Source organism: Chiloscyllium plagiosum, unplaced genomic scaffold (assembly GCF_037043375.1).
Source record: "Chiloscyllium plagiosum isolate Xiang-an unplaced genomic scaffold, Cpla_swu_hap1 HiC_scaffold_12, whole genome shotgun sequence".
NCBI lineage: Eukaryota > Metazoa > Chordata > Chondrichthyes > Orectolobiformes > Hemiscylliidae > Chiloscyllium > Chiloscyllium plagiosum.
In genome coordinates, this window is record NW_028270150.1 from 56974301 (window position 1) to 56995340 (window position 21040).

Sequence of the window (21040 nt, forward strand, 5' to 3'; positions counted from 1 at the left end):
AATAGATAGGTTCTTGAACAGTAGTGGAATCAAGGGTATCAGGGAAAAGACAGGAAAATAGATGTGAGGAGTGCCAAATCTGTCATTATCCAATTAAATTGCAGAACAGACTCAATGGGCTACTTGAATGAGCTACTTCATTTCCTATTTTGAATAGACATAAGTTACTTCCCAAAACTTGATGGTAAAACTTAAGTGCTATAACAACTGTGAAAATCAAAAGCAAATTCACAGCTCAGAATGTCACCATTGTAAAGGATTATACCTTGGGTAAAAGTATTCTTCCCTTAGAATTGACCACTGTAACTGTAGTCCTAGGCCATATTCTAGATTAGTGGTGCTGGAAGAGCACAGCTGTTCAGGCAGCATCCAAGGAGCTTCGAAATCGACGTTTCGGGCAAAAGCCCTTCATCAGGAATAAAGGCAGTAAGCCTGGAGCGTGGAGAGATAAGCGAGAGGAGGGTGGGGGTGGGGAGAAAGTAGCATAGAGTACAATGGGTGAGTGGGAGAGGGGATGAAGGTGATAGGTCAGGGAGGAGAGGGTGGAGTGGATAGGTGGAAAAGGAGATAGGCAGGTAGGACAAGTCCGGACAAGTCATGGGGACAGTGCTGAGCTGGAAGTTTAGAACCAGGGTGAGATGGGGGAAGGGGAAATGAGGAAACTGTTGAAGTCCACATTGATGCCCTGGGGTTGAAGTGTTCTGAGGCGGAAGATGAGGCGTTCTTCCTCCAGGCGTCTGGTGGTGAGGGAGCGGAGGTGAAGGAAGCCCAGGACCTCCATGTCCTCGGCAGAGTGGGAGGGGGAGTTGAAATGTTGGGCCACGGGGCGGTGTGGTTGATTGGTGCGGGTGTCCTGGAGATGTTCCCTAAAGCGCTCTGCTAGGAGGCGTCCAGTCTCCACAATGTAGAGGAGACCGCATTGGGAGCAATGGATACAATAAATGATATTAGTGGATGTGCAGGTAAAACTTTGATGGATGTGGAAGGCTCCTTTAGGGCCTTGGATAGAGGTGAGGGAGGAGGTGTGGGCGCAGGTTTTACAGTTCCTGCGGTGGCAGGGGAAAGTGCTAGGATGGGAGGGTGGGTTGTAGGGGGGGCGTGGACCTGACCAGGTAGTCACGGAGGGAACGGTCTTTGCGGAAGGCGGAAAGGGGTGGGGAGGGAAATATATCCCTGGTGGTGGGGTCTGTTTAGAGGTGGCGGAAATGTCGGCGGATGATTTGATTTATGCGAAGGTTGGTAGGGTGGAAGGTGAGCACCAGGGGCGTTCTGTCCTTGTTACGGTTGGAGGGGTGGGGTCTAACGGCGGAGGTGCGGGATGTAGACGAGACGCGTTGGAGGGCATCTTTAACCACGTGGGAAGGGAAATTGCGGTCTCTAAAGAAGGAGGCCATCTGGTGTGTTCTATGGTGGACCTGGTCCTCCTGGGAGCAGATCCGTTGGAGGCGGAGGAATTGGGAATATGAGATGGCATTTTTGCAAGAGGTAGGGTGGGAAGAGGTGTAATCCAGGTAGCTGTGGGAGTTGGTGGGTTTGTAAAAAATGTCAGTGTCAAGTCGGTCGTCATTAATGGAGATGGAGAGGTCCAGGAAGGGGAGGGAGGTGTCAGAGATGGTCCAGGTGAATTTAAGGTCAGGGTGGAATGTGTTGGTGAAGTTGATGAATTGCTCAACCTCCTCGCGGGAGCACGAGGTGGCGCCAATGCAGTCATCAATGTAGCGGAAGAAGAGGTGGGGAGTGGTGCCGGTGTAATTACGGAAGATCAACTGCTCTACGTAGCCAACAAAGCGACAGGCATAGCTGGGGCCCATACGTGTGGCCATGGCTACCCCTTTGGTCTGGAGGAAGTGGGAGGATTCAAAGGAGAAATTGTTAAGGGTGAGGACCAGTTCGGCCAAACGAATGAGAGTGTCGGTGGAAGGGTACTGTTGGGGACGTCTGGAGAGGAAAAAACAGAGGGCTGGGAGGCCCTGGTCATGGCGGATGGAGGTGTAGAGGGATTGGATATCCATGGTGAAGATGAGGCGTTGGGGGCCGGGGAAACGGAAGTCTTAGAGGAGGTGGAGGCCATGGGTGGTGTCTCGAACATATGTGGGGAGTTCCTGGACTAGGGGGGATAGGACAGTGTCGAGGTAGGTAGAGATGAGTTCAGTGGGGCAGGAGCATGCTGAGACAATGGGTCGGCCAGGGTGGTCAGGCTTGTGGATCTTGGGAAGGAGGTAGAACTGGGTAGTGCGGGGTTCCCGGATTATGAGGTTGGAATCTGTGGGTGGGAGATCTCCTGAGGTGATGAAGTTCTGTATGGTCTGGGAGATGATGGTTTGGTGATCGGGGGTGGGGTCATGGTTGAGGGGGCAGTAGGAAGAGGTGTCCTCGAGTTGACGTTTGGCTTCAGCGGTGTAGAGGTCAGTGCGCCAGACTACCACTGCGCCCCCTTTATCCGCTGGCTTGATGGTGAGTTTGGGATTGGAGCAGAGCATAGCCCTAGGCCATATGCCAACACTCTCATCATTTTTATATATGGATTTCTGGATGAACCATCCAGGGTGTCTTGGATAGATTCACTGCCACCATTCCTTCCTGTTTGTATCAGTCTAAGCTACAGAAACCATGTGAGGAAGGATTCTAAGCAAACTCTTCAGAAGAAGATAGGTTCAGTCTGGATGAAAAGCAAATAGGTTTATAACATATTACCTGGTAGCTAGTTACATTACACCTGAGATACATGCTTGCCTCTTGTGAGATTATCAGGCTCAATTTAAGATTATATACAGAGTGCTATTTTAGCTACAGGTGGCTAACTCTAAGAACAGTTACTGAATCACCAAACACCCTCTGGTAAATACACCAAATTTATTTAGCCCCTCACAGGAACAACTGTTTAAACAGCAAATCTAATCTTGTGGTGACAGTTAACCCCTTCAGGTACTAACTGCCTTACACAACATTTCTCCCTGGTTATTAAATTCTTTATACAATTAGTTCAAATATATTAAACAGGCTGATCACTATCCCATTGCTTCCTAAATCTCTGACTTTATGAATGATTGATGACTTGGTTGAATTGAAAGATGTAACATTCAAATACAAGTTATTGTTACACCCAAATCTTTATGGATCTTTGCTTTCTCAGATGCTCTTTACTGCGGACGTCACATTGATGTCACTGTTGAACACTTGTTTCACATGAAGGATTGCTAATTTCCTCAAATCATGTCAGAGAAGATAGTTGTGTTTCTGAAAGGAGTAATTTTCTTCTCTTGTTATTACAGTGAGTTAGATTCATATGTGAGTATTCAATCATAGGCAGTAAAGCTGACTGGGCTGTTTTGGTACTGCTTTAAGCAGTTTAATTAACTGTAGAAGAGTCTCGGTGTAATTCCTGGTGGTTGTGATTTCAAAAGGATCAGATGATCAGATTTTGAAAATTCTACTGCAGCTGGAAGATAATTGAATAATTCTTTCAAACTTCTGATCTCTCTATGATGAACCATTGTCATATACCAAAATAATTCATGACAAACAGTATATTTGTTCCCTTAGTTTCTGTGAACAATTTACTGAGACACGTGAAGTCCTCCTCTTGAGTAATGTTACATTGAACACTGGAACTTGGCTTCTGATCTGGTTGAGGTTCTTCAACGTAATGTAGAAGTTTAAGAATGTTCCTGCTCAGAAATTAGAACGGTTAGTTCCTAATGAATGTACAGTCGGTTCTGATATAATGTCTCATGCGATCTCGTGTTGTAGAAAGTCCCACAATAGCTGTGCCATTTAAACTAATGGGGCCAGAATCACATTATAAACAACACAGGGGTAAGGAAGGTTTGTGTTCTACAAATAATGGTCTAAATTCTTCAATCACATTAAAGCCAGTTCGTGTTGAAGAAACATACATTATAGCAGAACCGACTCTACACTTTTTCCAAATAGTATTGGTTTCTATATTGTAAGAGCACTCTCAATATTTGTTTGACTTTGTTCTGTTTACTCCTTGCAACTGTCTATCAGTAGTCATAATCATAGAAACATAGAAAATAGGAGCAGTTGTAGGTCATATGGCTGATCATCCAACTCAGAATCCTGTTCACACTTTCTCCCTAGAATCTTCGATCCCTTTAGCCTTAAGAATTAGAATTCCTTCTTGAAAGCATACAATGTTTGACATGAACATCTTTCTGCAGTCGAGAATTTTACAGGTTCACCAATCCCTAGGTAAAGAGTGTTCTGCTCATCTAACCAACCTACCTTGTATGCTTAATCTGTGACCCCTGGTTCTGGACTTTCTCCTCATTTGGAACATCCTTCCTGTTTTCTCTTGTCTAGTCCTGTTAAGGTTTTAGAGATTTTTATGAGATGTTCCCTCATTCTTCTAAACTCCAGTTAATATAGTCCTAGCTGATATAGTCTCTCTTCATACATCAATCCTGCTGTCTCAGGAATCAGTCTGGTAAGCCTTTGTTGCATTCCCTCCATGGCCAGAACATACTTCCTCGGGTAAGGAAACCAAAACTGCACACAGTACTCCAATTATCATCTCATCAAGACCCCATACAATTGCAGCAGTTCCTGTACTCAAATCCTCTCACTATGAAGGTCAACATGTCAGTAGCCTCCTTTAAGGCCTGCTGCTCCTGCATGCTTAGATTCAGTGACTAGTGTACAAGGTCACTTCGGTCTCATTGTACCTCCACTTTCCCAATCTATCACCATTCAGATAATAATCTGCTTTCCTGTTTTTGCTAACAAAGTGGATAAGTGGGTTGTAGTTTCCTTCTCCCCAGCTAAGGGACTTTTGCAGCTGATACACTAGCATTCACCCTCGTCTCAAATGTGAAATTAATCAGATAGTTTGTTCAGGTGAGTCACATATTACTCATAGCAAAGATTGGAAAATATGAATCAAAGGCATACTTTCATATGATGGGCATTCTAAGGAAGCTATGTCTTGGTATTTTATGTTTTCTTCCAAAGGTGTTTGTTTTAATGTGTTAACCTCATTATACACCTTAACATCTTAATTCTATGGTTCAACAGTTGTTTTTGACTCTTCCTTGTAAAATCTCTGCAGATGTCCCATTTTCTTCCTTACATCAGTGTAAGAAAGCTGAACACTACGAACGTTTGTGTTTTTTTTTAAACTGTACCCCTGGCATAGCAACTTGTAGCATCAAAGGTTTTAAATACTTCTTTTTTGATCTACCATGTGATGTTCCAATGTTTCTATGCCTTTGAAAGTTGATAAAGTTTGATGAAATTCTTCAGCTAGGTTGCCTTTCTATTCTTAGGCAGATGCTGGAGATCAGACTAATGGTTTTGGTGAAGGGCTTTTACCTGAAACGTCAATTTTCCTGCTCGTCGGATGTTGCCTGACCTGCTGTGCTTTTCCAGCACCACTCTAATCTTGACTCTGCCTTCCTTTTCCTGTCATTCTTTTGTATTGCTTTTGGATTTCAGTTTTTAGTACCATCTGGACAACTCTTTTCAACAATGAGATCATCTTTTGCTTGTAATGTATTTGAAAGAGAAATCCCTATGACTATTCTATCTTGGTTTAGTTTTTAGATTAGATTCCCTACAGTGTGGAAACAAGCCCTTCGGCCCAATCAGTCCACACCGACCCTCTGAACAGTAACCCACCAAGACCTATTTCCCTCTGACTAATGCACCTAGCACTATGGGCAAATTAGCATGACCAATTCACCTGACCTGCACATCTTTGGACTGTGGGAGGAAACCGGAGCAAACCCAAGCAGACACAGGGAGAATGTGCAAACTCCACACAGACAGTTGCCAGAGGCTGGAATCGAACTTGGGACCCTGGTGCTGTGAGGCAGCAGTGCTAACCACTGAGCCATCGTGTCACCCCAATTTGGTTGTAATTTACAATAGTCACAAAATTCTAACGATCTGTGAAGTTTGTTGATAAAGTTGTCAACACGTCACTCTGGAAATTGTATCCTTTTAAAAAGTTTTGTTTATTTCATTATCCAATTGGCATTTAATATAAAGTAATTGTCAAATACTCTCACAATACTCTCACAAACTCTTCTCGAACATTCTGTCATTTCAATACTTGGCCTTCAATTGGAACTACAAAATAAAAAAAAGTTTACTTGTTTTTCATTGGATTTCTTAAGAAATTCTGTATCACATGGATTATCTCTTTGGAAATTAAATCTTTTTCTCCATTGTCATATTTAACTTGTTGTTTCGCCTATTTATTTACTTGAAAGCTGTTGAAGAACTTTAGCAACATCTACTTTTTTTCAGATGTAGATTCTTTTGTACAGTATTTGATTGTACAGTACAATCATTTCATATATATTAAATATTTCCTTCAAGTTTTTAAAATGTTTTTTGAATATTACAATTATTTTTGATTGCTGTACCCTGAAGATGAATTGTAAACAAAGCTTCAGAACATAGAACAATACAGCGCAGAACAGGCCCTTCAGCCCTCAATGTTGTACCAACTTGTGAACTAATTTAAGCCCATAACCCTACACTATCCCATCATCATCCATCTGCTTATCCAAGGATTGTTTAAATCTCACTAATGTGACTGAGTTAACTACATTCAAAGTTTGTGAGAAGATTTGTAGCTCGGGTGCTCGATGTTGTGGTTCTGTTCGCCGAGCTGGGAATTTGTGTTGCAGACGTTTCGTCCCCTGTCTACATTGGCAGGCAGGTCACTCCATGCCCTTACCACTCTCCTAGTAATAAGTTTGTTTTTTAATAAGGATATTAACTTCTATATTTTTATTTTCTTTTTCCAGTAATGTCTTTACATAAATTAAAGTTGAAAAGCTTCTAAGTATTTCAGGACTACCCTCCTATTTCTGTAGATGAAAGACTATTTTCCGGCATTTTGAAAATTGCGGAAATGCTCTTTAATGAAGAAATGCTATACATTTTATTTTCTCCCAAGTTGAGGGAAAGACTTCTTGCCATTTTACATTGCGCTGTTCTTGTGTTGTGAAACAAGAATTTCAGTTGAATAACAAAAAATATTTATCCTTCACAACATATTTTCAGTAAATACTGCATTCAAGTCTTCACTACAATTTGTGGTTCATAGGGTTACAGAGTTATAGAGATGTTCAAAATGGAAACAGTCCCTTCAGTCCAACTTGTCCATGCCGACTAAGTAGCCTAAATTAATCTGGTCCCATTTGCCAGCAATTGGCCCAAATCCCTCTAAACCTTTCGTACCCAGCCAGATGCCTTTTCAGTCTTTTAAATGAGGTTAGCACCACTATCTCACAGCACCAGGGACCCTTGTTCAATTCCAGCTTCGGGTGACTGTCTGTCTGGAGTTTGCACATTCTCCCTGTATCTGCATGGGTTCTTCCGGGTGCTCTTGTTTCCTCCCACAGTCCAAAGATGTGTAGGTTAGGTGGATTGGTCATGCTAAATTGCCCATTGCGTTCAGGGATGTGTAGGTTAGGTGGGTTAGCCATGAAAAATGCAAGGTTACAGGGATAGGTTAGGGGAGGTGAGTCTTGGTGAGATGCTCTTTACTGAGAGTCAAGTGTAGACTTGTTGGGCCAAATGGCCTATTTGCACCTGTAGGGGATTCTATGATGCCAGCCTCTACCACCTCCCCTGGCATTTCATCCGTACATGCACCACTCTCTGTGTGAAAAAGTTGCCCTTTAGGTGCCTTATAAATCTTTCTCTTCTCACCTTAAACCTATGCCCTCTAGTTTTGGACTCCACTGCCTTGGGGAAAAGACTTTGGCTATTCACCCTATCAATGCCCCTGATGAGTTTATAAACTTCTATAAGGTCACCTCTCGGCCTCGGACGCACAGGAGGAACAGCCTTAGCCTATTCAGCTACTCCCAATAGCTTAAACTCTCCAATCCCGGCAACATCCTTGTAACTGTTTTCTGAATCCTTTCAAGTTTCATAACGTCTTTCCTGTCAGAAGACCAGAATTGAATGCAGTATTCGAAAAGTGGCCTAACCAATGTCCTGTACAGCTGCAACAGATCATCCAAACTCTTGACCAATAAAGCCAAGTGTACCAAATGCTGCCTTCACCACCCTCTGTACTTGTGACTCCACTTTCAAGGAGTTATCAACCTGCACCCCAAGGTCTCTTTGGTTGGCAACACTCCCCAGGACCTTACCATTGAGTGTATAAGTCTGCCTTGACTTTCCCTACCAAAATGCAGCATCTAACATTTCTCTCCATCTAGCTATACTGCTATTCTAATGAAATCGATAATTTTAAATGACTTTGATAACGCTCATTTGATTTAAATAATTATTTAAAAGCCTGCTGTCAGTTTCTCAGTTTAGAATTTTTAAAAATCTAAAAACACTCACCATTTCTCTTAGGAACTGAATTTACTTCAGGGGTTCAATATCTCCTACTGTACCCAGGAGTTATGATTTGGATTATTCCCCTTGCAGTTTGGGTAAGACTCTTCATGGCCTCCACAAGCTTTTAAAGTATTTTTCACTATTTCTAGCTGTTTCAAACTTCAACGAACAAGCTGCATACATGCCTTCCTCTTCTACTCAGATGTTGTGGCATTTGTAAAACTGAATATTTTTTCAGGTTAGCAGTGTCTGGCCAAAATCCTCATTGTTGTTCACCGTATTGTAACACATGATTAAATGAAGTCTTCCGATTCCACTACTGCCATATGGTACATTCATTGCCACCAATCCTTCTTGCTGGTATCAGTCTAAACTACTGATGCCAAATGAATAGGATTCCAACATGAATTCTTCAGTAGAACGTGGTTTAAATCTCAATGAATAATAACTATATTTATTACATATTACTTAATAGCTAGACATACTACATCTGAGATACAAGACTGTCTAGTGAGACAATCAGGCTGAACTTAAAATCTAGTAAGGCCAAGTTGGCATAGTCCCAGAGGACCCTAGGGCTGCTCTCTCAGTAGAGAGAGATGACTGATGGTGAGTCATCACCACTTGAGAAAGTGGGATCTTCATGGTGACCCCAGCTGGGATAGAAATTGAACCCATGCTGTTGGCATCACTCTGCATCACAAACTAGTATTCCAGCCCACTAATAGATCTAGTACATATTATTAATTTAACTCTGTGTTGGAAACACCAAGAATAAGCAATAAAGCGTAATATACTTAAGGTGAACACATGCAGAACGTATCGGAGGCACACTGGCCTCTGGTTATCTCCTCCAAGAAGAGCCCTTTATATCCTGATGGACAAAGTCTGTCATGTGAAATCAATTAACCCCTTCAGATACCCAGGGAGAAGAAGCATAGACATTGAATTTGATGGGTGTGAACTGTAGATTGGCTGGAAGACAGAGATAGTGAGCAGATGAAGCAGGAAGAAAGGGATCCGTCCTGTAAAAAAAATTTAATGATCTTGTTTGCTTGGACTTAACCAGACATACATGGACCCTGAGGGAACATGCTGGTACTAAACATGGGAGGAACATATGCCCAGGCCATTTACAGACACCCCAGTGAGGTTTAGTGTCAAGATGCTGTTAACAACCTGCCAAAACTGATACATGAAGTTTCTTATATCAATGCGCATGTAACATTAGACAGAGACCAGCAATGCTTTAACTATTCTTATTCTATTCTTAGCTAGCCATGGTCATTTTATCCCCTTCCTTCTTCCTCATTACAATATATCATTACACTGAGTTATCACTTTTCTCAAACTTCTGCCATTGTTGCGTAGCCATCCTTTCTGTTAAACTCTTTTCCCACTCCACTGCAGCCACCTCAACCATACATTAATGATGTCATCCATGCTGCCTCCTGCTGTCATCCACAATTGAAAAGATCAATCTTCACTCACCTTCACCTGGTCTATTTCTGTCTCTTTTCTTCCCTTCCTAAACTTCTCTGTTTCCATTTCTGGGGATAGTGATGTCCACCAATATCCAAGTTACCTTGACTACACTGCCTCACACCCTACTTTCTGCAAGAACTCAATTTTTACAGTTTTTCTCTTTCTGTCACATCTATTCTGATGGTGATATCCTCCACAGTAGTGTCTTTGTCACAATCTCCTGTTTCTTCAATCAAGGAATATCCCCCAGAGGGCCCTTGGTCCTTCAACACCCAAGAATTAAAAGCATCGGGTTGCCCTTGCCTTAATTTTGCAAGCACCAGCCTCTGTATTCAAAGGATCATCTGGCAACCTCAAGCAGGATGCTAAGGCCAGAGACATCTTCCCCTTTCCACCAACAGGTGTCAGAATTCCACAGTCTGTACCACCTGTGACTCCCTTTTCAACTTGTCTGTTACTTCTAACACCTCTTCAGACCCCTCATGTCACCTTCCCAAGCAGATGATGTAACATTTCTCCTTTTATCTCTGCCCTCCTTAATGTCGAAGACCCCAAAGACCCCTTCCAGCTGAATTATTGGTTTACTTGCTTCCTTTTTCAATTTAAACTGTTGTTTTCATTGCTACACTGTAGTCTCTATTTTAGTGAGACCAAAAACAAACTAGGTGACCACTTTGCAGAACACCTCAGCTCCATTCATAAGTATGACCCTGATGTTCAGTCACTTGCCATTTCACTATACCATCTTGCTCTTTTGCTAACATTTCAATCTTAGGATTGTTACAGTGTTCCAGTGAAACCCAATATAATCTGGAGAAAGATCACCTCATGTGCATTTTACAGCCTTCATGACTCAATATTAATTTCAACAAATTCAGACCTTGAGCACTCTCCTCCAATTTTATCTTACACCTTCCCCCTTCAAAATCTTGTGTGCATGGGTTTGCTCTCAGCATATGGTAAAATCTACCATTAACACCATTTCCACCACTTCTCTACTACCATTACCTCTCCCTTTGTCTTTGCTCTGGGCACCCTGACCATTTCTTCCATATGTTCCTCCTCCCCAATTTTGTATTACATAAAACCCACTTTTCCAACCCTCTTCAGCTCCAAAGAAGAGTTATCTAGACTTGACACGTTACTTCTGTTTCTCTCTCCACAGATGCTACCAGACCTACTGAGTTCCAATTGCGCAGTCAGAATTATTGGAAGTCTCTAACTCTAACTTAGATTTTGGGACTTTTTTGAACAATTCCAAACCTTCCCAGGCTATTCCCATGGAGTCAACTGTGTAAGGCCTTCCCCATGTCCCTGTCATGCAACTCCAGTGTACTTGGTTGCAAGACTTGGGCAATTATCCACACTGTTAGCAGTCCAGTTTTAAAAAGCAATAGGCAGAGAAGGTCTTATTTATCCTATATCAAAAGTACTCACACTCTTTTGGGAAACATATTGGTTGATAACAGATAAGAATTGGAAACACAAAATTCTGGGGTAAAATTTGGAAAAGCATGAAATAATTGGGGAGACAGTGACATTGTGCTAATGTGACTGGATTGATAACCCAGAGCCCCTGGATAATGCCTTGTGAACTTGTATTTGAATCCCACCGAGGCAGATGGTGAAATTGAAATTAAGACAAAAAGCTAGTCTGATGGTGATGAAATGTCAATTATCATTAAAATGTACTTGCTTCACTAATGTCCATTAGGGAGAAATCTGCCATCCTTACCTGGTCTGGACTGTATGTGACTTTAGATCTACAGTAATTTGGGTGACACGTAATTGCCCATTGAAAATGGCTAGCAAGTCTCTCAGTTCGAGAGCATTTAGGGATGGACAATGAATGTTGGCCTTACCAGAATATGAGGTACAGAGTCATAACACTGATGGTTCTCATGCAGCTTTCAACTGAAGTAGCTTAATAACTTACCTGTTCAAGCAGACGAATTGAACCAATTGTCCTTCCTTCACTGAATTCATTCCAATTGGTAATTTCAGTGCTTTCCAAGAGAAACTGTCTTCCTCTGAAGTTGGCATGTTCATAGACTATCCATCTGACAATAAACAGACAACACACTATGAGGAATTGTAAATTGAGAGCTGAATTATTCTTTTGCTTGATTATATTGAATTCATTGCATATTATGTGTTCACTTGCATTAGTGCCAATTTGTCAATGTGAATTTATTTCTCAAGAAAGTTTGTCCAAAGGTGCACATTAGAAGCGTTTTAATTTGGCATTGATTTCAAATAAATATGCATTTAAAAGTTTATTCAGTTCACTTCCAGACTAAAGAGTGTTTTACTTACAATGCAATGGTTCAATTATTAGGTATTAGGAGTGAGGTTCATGAGGTTACGAAAATATTTCAGTTAGCTCATTTGTCCTAATGGCTGGTTTGTGATGAAGAGTGATGTCATTGGTGTGGGTTCAATTCCTGTCCCAGCGGAGGTTACCATGAAAGTTCCACCTTCTCCACCTTGCCCCTTGCCTGGGGTATATTTATCCTCAGATTAAATTCACCCCAGTTGACTCATGCTAATGAGACAACAGGACCACGGGTGATTTTATTACTCCTTTCATAACATATCTCCCAGTTCTAATTTTAAGTATACTACATGTATGAAACAATGTTGACTAAATAGATTTTTGTTAAATATTTTGTGTAATTTTCCAGCTTTTTTTTGTAAATTCACAAAGTTACATGCTAGTCACGTCCCTGGTGAGATCACACTTGGAATATTGTGTCCAGTTCCGGTTGCCCTACTATAGGAAAGATACAGAGGCTTTGGAGAGGGTGCAAAGAAGGTTTACCAGGATGCTGCTTGGACTGGAGGACTTGCCTTATGAAGAAAGGTTGAATAAGCTTGGACTTTTCTCTCTGGAGAGAAGGAGGAAGAGAGGAGACCTGATCGAGGTATACAAAATAATGAGAGGAATAGATAGAGTCAATAACCAGAGACTTTTCCCCAGGGCAGGATTGACTGGTACGAGGAGTCATAGTTTGAAGATATTAGGAAGAAGGTATAAAGGAGATCTCAGAAGTAGATTCTTTATGCAGAGACTTGTGAATGCATGGAATGCGTTGCCAGCTGTGGTGGTGGAAGCAGAGTTATTGGAGATATTTAAGTGACTGCTAGACACGCACATGGATAGCAGTGAGTTGAGGGGTGCTTAGGTTAAGTTACTACATTTTACATTAGGATTAAACCTCGGCACAACATCATGGGCCAAAGGGCCTGTTCTGTGCTGTACTTTTCTATGTTCTATTTTGTTGAGTTGACACAGGCACAGTGTGTGTGCACAAAGAATATGACTTTTTGTGTTGCTTCCAGTACACGCCAAATGTACTAAACCATCAGTCTGACTGACAATCCTTAATTGGCAATCAGTGAAATTCTTCTCACTTAAGATGAGAGTGACTCCAATCATTGTTGTGTTTTCCCCCCATTCCAATTGACTCCATGTTTGCCAGCGTTCCTTGATACCACACTCACTAAAATGCTACCTTGATGTTCAGAAAATGACTCTTGCCCCACTTCTTGACTTGAACTCTTTTGTCTATCTTTGATATCTGACTTACCATTGTCTCTTTGAAAATTGAACACAAATTTCCCAAGTTTTTCCTGAAATGATGCAAGATTCTTTCACCCTTCCAAGAGAATGCATGGCTGCAGAATAGGGGGCATCTGTGGATCGTAGTGTAGCATCGTAACATCACCACCGCATAGGACAGTGTCAACAGACTAACTAGTCTTTTCTTAGCTATCATTACCACGTGTAATTCAAATAGTGCCCTGAGATCGTTCAACTTCTGTTGAGGAAGCAGATTGGAATCTCATTATAATGTCTCATCTATTGCCTCCAAAAGTGCAATACTCCCTCAGTATCTGACTTTCAGTTCAAATGAAATTCCAGTTTACATTATGTGTTCAATTCTCTAGAAAATGACTTAAACTGAGAACCATAAGACTCCCAGGAGCTGAGCTACCTCTGAAGTAAGGCTGACACAACTGTTCTAATTTCATATTTTCTGCGGTGATATTTATCACTTCATTGACTGTTCTTTTGCTTCACTTTCTTCCTTCTTTCATTTTCATCATTTCATTTTACCTCTACAAAATTTGTTGTTTTTTCCGCTTTTAAAGGTTGCTATTGATTAATTTCAGGTCCATTTCTATCTACCATCATTGATCTTCATCAAGGATAACTCCTCAACAATTCAACCCCCTCAATATGGTATTAAAATTTTCTATTTGGCTGTCAGATCAGATAAGAGTGCTCAATTAAATGAATTATTCATTTCATTAACAGCTTTGAGGTTGTCTAACTGTACATGACTGAAACAACAATAATAATTACACAGAAAAATGATAATGAGAATGGCAGTTTGCAATTTTGATATATAATTATAGGCAAAAAGGAAAATGTTTCCTTCGTTGTACCATTTATCTGTATGTTATTTACAGTCTGTGTTCAAGAGAAAGATATGTCTAAAGGGAAAGCAGGATTCAGAATTTGCTTTATATAGTGTTGTCCTAATTCCAATTTGTATCCAAGCCTATTTTATATTAGCCTGGTTTCGTATAGTTCAAGGTTGCATACGAAAGTTGAAATTACAGGAGCAAGAAATGGTATTTGGCTGTTAAGCCAACTTCACCCAGAGACTGTAGCAAATTACTTTGTATATCTTTTACCAACTACTGGTACCACCTCCCCCCCCCCCCCCCCCCCCCCCCCCCACACACACACACACACATACACATTTTAAGAATCCCTTCTTTATTTCCCAAGATATTAAAAAAATAAGTAATGCTATTAACATGTTAGGGGCAGGAAAGCTGCATTAATGGTACAGAGCTTCACTTGAGTTGAATGCTGCTTAAAAGATATTGTGTACCTAGTAAGCCAGTCTGTTTTGGGGATATGATCTTAATTAAATTATCCTCGTAGCTTGGAAACCTTCAAATCCTTCCACTTCACAGACTTCATGGCAGCTTCTTTTAACAGTGTCAACTAACCCAGAATCAATTACATTCTCTGGGTTTCTTCAAACTAGTATATCTTCTAAACAACAGAATATTTGCAATTGAGTGATTTGTGCCTACTTACATTCCACTGTTCACTTTGACTGATTTTGGCATTTGGTAGTAACCTTTGTCCTTCCAACAATTAATGCCTTCTGTAAGAATCAGCTCTTGACCTTCAAATGAACAAAGGCTAAATAAGCTGATAGAAGGCATGGAAAAATCCTAAAACAAGAAATAACAACAGGATCACACTACACATTTTTAACTTAATCATATTTGATATCATTAAACATTTATACAATTTCTCACAATGGTCGATGTAGAGACCCAGTATTGAGAAAGGTGAGATGGTGAAAGCCACAACCTGCCTTTGCTTCCTCCACCCTCTCTCTCCTTCAAACCTCTCTCCATGTTTCCCCTCACTCTTTACTTACCCATAGACCTGTGGTCCCTTGTTGCTTGTAGGCCTCTGGTGTGTCTATAGCCAGGAGATGCCGCTGCTCCTAGAGGCACTTATAGCAAAGGAGACTTCTGTCTCTGATAGGGAGGTATCATTCTGAGGAGAAAGTGAGGTCTGCAGATGCTCGAGATCAGAGCTGGAAATGTGTTGCTGGAAAAGCGCAGCAGGTCAGGCAGCATCCAGGGAACAGGAGAATCGACGTTTCGGGCATAAGCCCTTCTTCAGGAAGATGGTATTCCCATCCCTGGAATCTTACAGGGCAATAGCCTTCAGTTCAAGGCTAATTAGGAATGGGAAACATATGCTAGACTTGTCAATGATGCACACATCCCATCAAAGAATAAATTTAAAGTGCCATATAAATATAAGTTGTCGACTTGCTGCTGCTTTCCTGCCAGAGTTGCATTGAAGATTGGTGAAGTCTTTAAGGAGTTTCATAGCCTATATTCTAGTATAAGGATGGTGCCTGTGCATCCACTGTGCTGTCTGGTCATCTTATCCCATCCCACTGGTTTCACTTTCCACAGAACAAAAATGCATGGTATTCTCAATGGAATACCCAGCTAACTGAATGAATGTTTCCAAAGGAATTGATGGACACATCAGATCAAACCCCATACATTCTTTAGTCCCTGGAACTGCTAGATGCTCACATTTTATATCTGATCACAGTTGTTGCCTAGTGTAAGAATGGTGATATTCATGGGAAAAGGGATTTGGTTATTTGCTCATGGGATGTAGGTGTCATTGGTAAGGCCAGTATTTATTGCACATCCTTGATTGCCCTTGTAAAAACCAAAAGCACTGTAGATGCTGTAAATCAGAAACAAAACCAGAAGTTGCTGGAAAAGTTCAGCAGGTCTGGTAACATCTGTGAACAGAAATCAGAATTGATTGCCCCTGAACTGAGTGGCTTTTGGGCGTTGAGAGTTAATCACATTACTGTGGATCTGGAGTCACATGACCAGGTAAGGATTGCAGAGTTTCTTTAAACAAGATTTATCTTTACAACAGCTAGCAATGACTACATGGTCTCAACTGGCCAACGTTTAGTTAAAATCCAATTTCACCACCTACCATATTGGGATTTGAACCTGTATCTGTAGCGCATTAGTCTGGAATTCTTAACTTATTAGTCCAGTGACACTATCTCACTGTCAATATATCGTCATCATAATGCTAAGTGGGAAATCCAGGCTACTTACTATACTGGTCATAGCAGAATTCCCAATAATTTGGAAGTACTGAATTAAGTACAAACATCATGTTGCCATAGTTAATATACTATTTAACAATCCATTATCACACTATCAGTTTGGCCAGAGGATCAGTATTAGATAGGTTTTATTTCTGTTCCATTTGTTCTTGACAGAATTATTGAATGTATGTTGTTGCTTACTTTTCCTCTTTCATTGTTATTTTACAGCTAATATTAACTAATTCAGTGGCATTTGTACAAAATGTTAATAGAATTTGTCAGATGTGCAATATTCTACTCTGTTATGACCACTAAATGGAACATTACATTTGCTACACCTCCCTTCATCCCAGTCAATGCTGTTGCTGCTGCTCTCACCAGTTCTTTAAGACTCAGATACCAGTCCAACTGTCCACAGCACACTGATAAATATCTCACATATTGACTAATCAAAAAAAAAATCTTTCAGAATGGGTAAATTACATGGACTTTCAGAAGTGGCCAAAGACAATGTGGGGCAATTTAGGAGTCATTTTTTCACTTGCTACTGCAGAGGCTTGTAGAAGCGATGTCAAGGGATAGTATGATAGGCAAAATAATCTCTGATTCATGCCACAAATCCATAGCCCAAATTTGTCATTCTTTGTATGCCACAAATTGATAATGCGTACATGTCAGCTTTGTCACATTCTGGAACCCAGGAGACATGTGTAGAAAAACAAGCACATAGGTTTTACATTAAAAGCTTAGCAGAATGAGAAACCTAATGTCTTGCAATATCTCTAAATTCATTTCTGCCAGTAAAATTGCGAGCAATTAATATTCTGAGAATCTGAAAAGCTAGAAGTACAGTGCATTTAATGGGAAAGTTTCTATAGAGAAAGTCAGGTGCACTTGATGCTTAACTATAATGGTTAACCTTGAATAGCAAAAAAAGGACAAATTACACTAAAAGGGAGAATAATTGGCTAACCTCATGACACCAATTTGCAAACACTAATCACCTGGAAGAGGAACTGTCGGCAACAGACAGAAAATAGCCCCAAGGAAAAAATGTCCTGTGCAATATGCCTAAGCAGTTTGATGGAATGGAACCAAGGGAATGGTGCAGTGTGACACAATAGTCTGATGAGTTCACTGAACATGAAATAAGAGAGAAAATATAGAACATTGCAGATTAGGAAAATTGGACATGGGAGAGGGTGAGTGTGAGAGTCATGACTTAAGCAAGCAGAAACAGTTTAGTAGAAGGTACCCATCTTGGATAGAAAAATCTGTGAGCCCTTTCAATGGTTACAAAGCTAATAATAGAAGAGAAATGGAAGTTGAAAGAAAGACTTTATGGTGCTGAGAAGGAGCTTGAATTGCTTCCAAGAATGATTCAGAAGCAGTGGTTGTTTTGGCTAGTCAGAAAGAGAAGTGATATAATTTGAGTGATCCATGGCAGAATGATCAGTGGACAGTTAGGTTGATTTGCAGTGATATAAATGTTGATTTGTACTCTGGAGATACCAAAAACGTACATATCTGATGGGCTTCAGAGATTGAATTGGTTTGGTTGACAGACATCCCAAAGAATCAAGGTCTGGGTAGTGTCCTTCCTCCAACACATACTGGTGGCCACTGTAGTCTTTTCCATCATACAAGACCCAGCTAGAAAGGTGAAAAATAAAAGAAAAGGCATAAAAGTATCACAAGATGCTTTCAGTTTTCCGTGTTTTATATTGCAAAACTAATAACAGTTTTGAAGATGTTGTTAATACTACAAATTTATGGAAAAAAATCTCTGGAAAAGATCTGTTCTGTTATATGGAACAGCACCATAAACCTTTATAAACAAGATGTCCCCTTCATTCTCCATAAATAGAGCCTGAGAAAACACTTTCAACAGAACATGTATTAAGCATAAATTTTATCACCAAGTGAAAAATTACTTTATTTTAGAAAGGTAAGATCAAAAATGATTCATGCAGATTCCAACATTTACGCATTTGTATAGACAGGTTATACAGAAGAAAATATTTTTGTATTTACCATCCTCGAAGAACTTTAAATGAATTTAGTTGTGAACTTGGTAAACTGGGTATTTCTGTTACAAATTCAACACTTTCTCCCTGAAAGTCAACTCTGTTGAATGCTTGGAGCTGTAAAACAAATGAATAAGAGTAGTTTTGTAACATTCTAAAATCCTTCTGTAACAGACATAAGCTTAGTCATACATGTTATCACTTCTATCAATCATCTCACATATTGATACATGAGGATATCAGTCTGTGATACAATACAACTAAAGCAGAAACAGAAGCATGAGTACAATTGTTGCTCAGAGAATTTTTGTTCAGAGTCACATCAGGCATTTCCACTAATTGGGTGTCAGACCAATTATATTCTGTCGAGAGGACATCAAGGAGATCTGTGAATAGGATACACAACAGTGAGGCTCTTCAAGCTAACTCACTAATCCACACAGATTGCAAACCAGGAAGAATAGGAAACATATATTATATTTCAATGAAGTGAAAATAAGATTAATACAGATGGATATATTCTTAAGCCAAACACGCAAACCTGTATATATAAACATATTTCTAAAAATGTGCAGCATTTATTTTATTGTTGAAGAATAAGCACTCTAAGCTTGTAAAATTTTCAGGCTTGGAGAGATTTTTCAATAGTAATTAGAATGTATTGTCAGGAAGATTGTAATTTAGTGGCAATGTCATTGGACGAGTAATCCAGAAGCCCAGGTGAATGCACAGGGACATGGATCGATAGCCTTTCATGGCATCTGGTGGCATTTCAATTCAGTAAATATGTTCTGAAATATAAATCTTGGAATGTAGCCTAGTTATGATGACAATCATGATATGGAGGCGCCTGTGTTGGACGGGGGTGGACAAAGTTAAAAATCACACAACACCAGATTATAGTCCAACAGGTTTATTTGGAAGCACTAGCTTTCAGAGTGCCGCTCCTTCATCAGGTGGTTAGGAGCAGCAGCCTGAAAGCTAGTGTTTCCAAATAAACCTGTTGGACTATAACCTGGTGTTGTATGATTTTTAACTATGATGACAATGAATCTTTCACTGATTATTGTAAAACTGACGTTTTTAGGGAAGGAATTGTGCTCTCCTTTCTTGGTCAGGTCTCAGGTCTCCATGTGACCCTAGGCTCATGATTGACTCTGAAATATCACTTAGTTCAAGGACAATTAGGGATAGGCAGCAAATGCTGCTCTTGCCACCAAAACCCATTTACTGATATGGATTGAGACTTTATTACTCAATAAACAATAAACTTACTCTTAAATGCAGTAGCCCAACTTGTTCACTTGGTAAATATATTCATACTATTTCAATTCTTCAATTCTGAGTATTGAAGATTGTAACAGCATACAGAGGAGCAACACATCTCTGACACCAATGTTTGGATTTCTTTGTTTACCTGTGCATGTACAGATTCCAAGTGTCACCATCAGATTTGCCCTGTACTAATGGTAAGCACTGATGTGAGGATAGCAGGTGCCTGGAATGCACTGGCAGGGCGGTAGTAGAAGCAGGTACGATAGCAAAGTTTAAGAGGCATTTAGACAGATACATGAACAGGCAGGGAATAAAGAAATCCTCACCATGTCCTGGCAGATGGGATTAATTTAGAATAGCATCATGGTTGGCACAGACATGGTTGGCCGAGGAACCTTTCCTACTGCTGTACTAAACAATGTTCTGTGTTCCAACTAAAGTCTGACAAATATACAAGTTCAAAATCACCTGCTTGCTCTTTTATTCTATACCCTATGAATAAAGTTGAACATACTGTTTGCTTTACTTATTGTTGTCTCTATTTGTTCTGCCACTTTCAATGATCTGTGCACACATATGTCTGTGGCCCTCTGATCCTGCAGCCCTCTATTTTATACTGTCTGTCAAAGTTCTTCCCACTAAATTGCATCACCTCACACTTCTCTGCATTGAAACTTGCCTGTCATCTATCTGCCCACTTCACCAACTTCTCAATATTCTTATGGAGTTCCACCCTGTCCTTCTCACAGTTTATAATTCTTCCAAGTTTGGTATTATCTGCAAATGTTGAAATTGCCCCCTACACGTCAAGGTCTAGTTCATTAATATACTTCAGAGAAAGCCGGAGTCCGAATGCTGACCATGGGGGATCTCCACTACAAACCTTCTCCCAGCCTGAAAGTAATAATTGACCATTACTCTCTCACCCATTGTTTTGTGTTCATGTTGGTACCAACCCTTTTATTCCATGGCTTGTAACTTTCCTCACAAATTTATTACATGGCACAGTATCAAATGTCTTCTGAAAGTCCATATTCACCACATCAACTGCATTACCCTCATTGAGCCTCAGTGGGAAACAGAGGGGAACATCTCAGGAAGAGAAGATAGGAGAACCTCCTTATCACAGTTAACCTTTTCACAGCCTTAATATAATAATATCCATTTTAATGTAGTTTTTTATCCCCTACATATTTTCCTTGAAAAATAATTTTTGGAACTCAG

The 21040-nt window shown here is 40.4% G+C and overlaps 1 protein-coding gene across 1 annotated transcript in view; it reads right to left on the reverse strand.

The window, feature by feature from the left end:
* LOC122555113 (uncharacterized) overlaps positions 1-21040 on the reverse strand; it is a 102791-nt gene that overhangs the window by 12636 nt on the left and 69115 nt on the right. The window contains exons 16-19 of the mRNA XM_043700801.2: positions 18549-18658; positions 18038-18167; positions 14939-15078; positions 11756-11879 (exon numbers count right to left, since the gene is read on the reverse strand). Coding sequence (XP_043556736.2) covers positions 11756-11879; positions 14939-15078; positions 18038-18167; positions 18549-18658 — 504 coding nt within the window. The remainder of the gene's footprint in view (positions 1-11755; positions 11880-14938; positions 15079-18037; positions 18168-18548; positions 18659-21040) is intronic.